This window comes from Glossina fuscipes, unplaced genomic scaffold, assembly GCF_014805625.2.
Source record: "Glossina fuscipes isolate IAEA_lab_2018 unplaced genomic scaffold, Yale_Gfus_2 142, whole genome shotgun sequence".
In the NCBI taxonomy this organism is placed as follows: Eukaryota; Metazoa; Arthropoda; class Insecta; order Diptera; family Glossinidae; genus Glossina; species Glossina fuscipes.
Window position 1 is genome coordinate 1,301,359 of NW_023998485.1, and position 2,616 is coordinate 1,303,974.

Below are 2,616 nucleotides of genomic sequence, written 5' to 3' on the forward strand. Positions count from 1 at the left end.
AAATTGTATAAAACTATTCAGGAGACGTACAAGGGGAGATGAATGCAGAAGTTTTGACAGAAAATTTTCTAAACGGAAACGTATTACGTAATGGTACAAAACGGAATATAGGAATCTTGGAATAAGTCTCGATGTTCGAACTAAGCCACAGCACAAAATTTCAAATTTTAGTTTTATTTGGTTTTTGCATACAAAAAAAAAACAATTTTATTTTAGCAGAGAATTTCATAGGTGTTCCTTGTAAAAATGCCACATTACATATTTATTTGGATATTTATTTGGATATTTTTTTGGTTTCTGCGCCGTTTCTTTGGAGTGTTATTATTTCTGCGGCGCTTAAGTCGCTCAATTTTATGTCGTAGATCTGTACTCTGCAATTGGAGCGGCGCTCCTCGTTTCTTCTTTCTGCTCCTTTTTTTTTTTTTTTGAACCGCGCTTGGGGCGCTTGGTGCTCGGCCTGGCGGGCACCCCGCCGCAAAGTCTTTCGTAAACCTGAAAAGAAAATATATAAGAATTTAAAAAAAAAAAAAAGAAAAATTTACCTACTTCCTTCTTGTTTCTTGAAATAAATAAGAAACCTTCGGAATTTTTGAAAGTGTACACAACAAAAATGTTAGACAAAAATGAAAATGAAATACCGGCAATGTATTTTAAAGAGTGCTGCCAAATATCCTGAAATTCTGCATACAGGATTGCCTTAAATGCCAAACATTTCTTATTCGTAAATACTCCTATTAAAGAATAAGCAAGGTAAGTACATTTTCACTCTCCCACCCTCTTATGTACATAATTGTTCATTGAAAGTAGAGCTTTCTTGTTATGGTTCTACCTGTTACTTCATTGCGTCCATAAACGCAACCTCTTCGTAAACTCATTTAGTCGATAGTGCTCCGTTCACCAAATCGTAAAAGTATATATAATTAAATAGCGAAATATTCCACGCAGTCGGTGATATAAAGCAAGTGTATAAATAAAAGAAAATTTTAATAAGATTATTTTATGTTCTGTTCCTGCAATAGTCATATTTTACTATAGGTCGTCCTTGATGAAATAGCATTAAAGTTGGCAAGCCGACAATTCCAAATTCCGCATTAAAGCTTGGAAATTTGTACGCATCTACAGCAGCAACTGGCAAGGTTTTGAACGCATGTGGCAAAGCATTAATCGGCAATGCGGAGACTGTACAAGCTAAACATGTAGGCGTGTAGAAATAAACCAATACACAGCTGCCAGTTTCATACCGTTTTGTATTTTTTCCAATGGGTTTAAGTAAATCTACAATTTCTTGTACGCTATTCATCATACGTAGTTTATTTAAACCTTTTTCTACGAGCGGATGTTCATTCAAACACTTAACCATTATCGGAGGCTTACGGGAACCAGCTGATGTTACTGCTGGTAGTAAATGTAGAATAAATTCATCATCGGCATAACATATTTCAGAACTTTCTAAAAATATAAGCGTCGTAAAATCGCGTTGACATGACCCTCTTGATATGCCTAACTCATCCAGTGTCATTTCTTCTGCTCTTATAGATGTTTTATTCGCATTATTTTGACCATCTTTATTAATAATATCAAACAACAAATTATAAAAATTGGATCGACCAGCACATGAAGCTTTTAAGCATAGCGCTGCAGGTAGTTAAAAAAATTTGTTAGCAAATTTAAATATATGTTATCGCAATGTATTCACCAGTTAACAATAACAACACCGGGATTTTATTTATCATCACTAATAATATTGATAAGTTCTGTATTTTTGTCAAAAAAGTAATTTTGCATTTGTTTACAGTAATCTTCTTCTTCTTCTACGACTTAGCAAATCAACTACAAATGACTTGCTGAGTTGAATTCACAATAGTACGATTGTGTACATGCGCTACTGATCGAATGTAAATTATGCAACGTAATGAGCGGTATGACTGAATGATGTGCATAATATTTTCAGTACTATGCCTTGTACAATCTGCATGGGATATGGTAAATTTAGTGCTCATTAAAGTCATTTTGGCGATCACGTAATTGAAAGTCAGCTTACGTTTTCGCTTTTTGTCTGATCATAATTCAAAAGAAAACATATGAAGTTGTTTACAAATCAAAGAGACGTATAGCGAATTCAAAAGAAAACATATGAAATCAAATGGAGGTATAGCGAATTGAAAAGAAAACATATGAAATTTACAATGATTAATGAATGTCGTTTTTTCGCCTTTTTTCGTACGCATAGGTTGCATATTGTTGAAACTTAATAAAAATTTCGTATTAATCAATACATAATTGTTAGGATGAATGCGGAAGGTGCAATAAAAAAATCATTAAACCTTTAGCTGACGTAAAACGATCGAAAGAAAAGGAGGATAGCGTGGCAGATAAACCATATTTTGAAAAATATGGAAAAACCGAAAACTAGATATCTAAAAGCCGCATGTGCATAATCGTATTCGAGTGCAATTTCGTAAACGACAACTATTGTATTCGTGTTAGGACAGATGAAGATAAAAAAAAGTCTAATCAAAAATTTTTCTTATATATATACAGCATATGAAAAAAAATTAAAAATATTTTGTAATAATAAAGAAGACCTCTTACGGCGAATAGTGAGAAAACAATTTC

At 33.0% G+C, this 2,616-nt stretch overlaps 2 protein-coding genes across 3 annotated transcripts; both read right to left on the reverse strand.

The window, feature by feature from the left end:
- Nucleotides 1-200: 200 nt before the first annotated feature.
- LOC119641088 lies at nt 201-903 on the reverse strand. Of its 2 annotated transcripts, XM_038039523.1 has the most exons (4): nt 830-903; nt 639-731; nt 547-559; nt 201-492 (listed from the first exon to the last, which is right to left on the reverse strand). In XM_038039523.1, the coding sequence occupies exons 1-4, from the start codon at nt 873-875 to the stop codon at nt 255-257; spliced, it is 390 nt and encodes a 129-aa protein (XP_037895451.1). In that variant the 5' UTR covers nt 876-903; the 3' UTR covers nt 201-254. The 2 variants fall into 2 exon arrangements, with proteins under 2 accessions (XP_037895451.1, XP_037895452.1); XM_038039524.1 differs by having other exon boundaries at nt 201-578.
- Nucleotides 731-1,733, reverse strand: LOC119641089. The gene is made up of 2 exons (XM_038039525.1): nt 1,697-1,733; nt 731-1,635 (listed from the first exon to the last, which is right to left on the reverse strand). The coding sequence occupies exons 1-2, from the start codon at nt 1,731-1,733 to the stop codon at nt 998-1,000; spliced, it is 675 nt and encodes a 224-aa protein (XP_037895453.1). The 3' UTR covers nt 731-997.
- Nucleotides 1,734-2,616: the final 883 nt, after the last annotated feature.

Coding starts and splice junctions, on each gene's coding strand:
- LOC119641089 (XM_038039525.1), bottom strand. CDS start 1,733: ATGATAAATAAAATCCCGGTGTTGTTATTGTTAACTG. Junction 1,636..1,696: donor GGTGTTGTTATTGTTAACTG/GTGAATACATTG, acceptor AACTACCTGCAG/CGCTATGCTTAAAAGCTTCA.
- LOC119641088 (XM_038039523.1), bottom strand. CDS start 875: ATGAGTTTACGAAGAGGTTGCGTTTATGGACGCAATGAAGTAACAG. Junction 732..829: donor TGGACGCAATGAAGTAACAG/GTAGAACCATAA, acceptor ATTCTTTAATAG/GAGTATTTACGAATAAGAAA.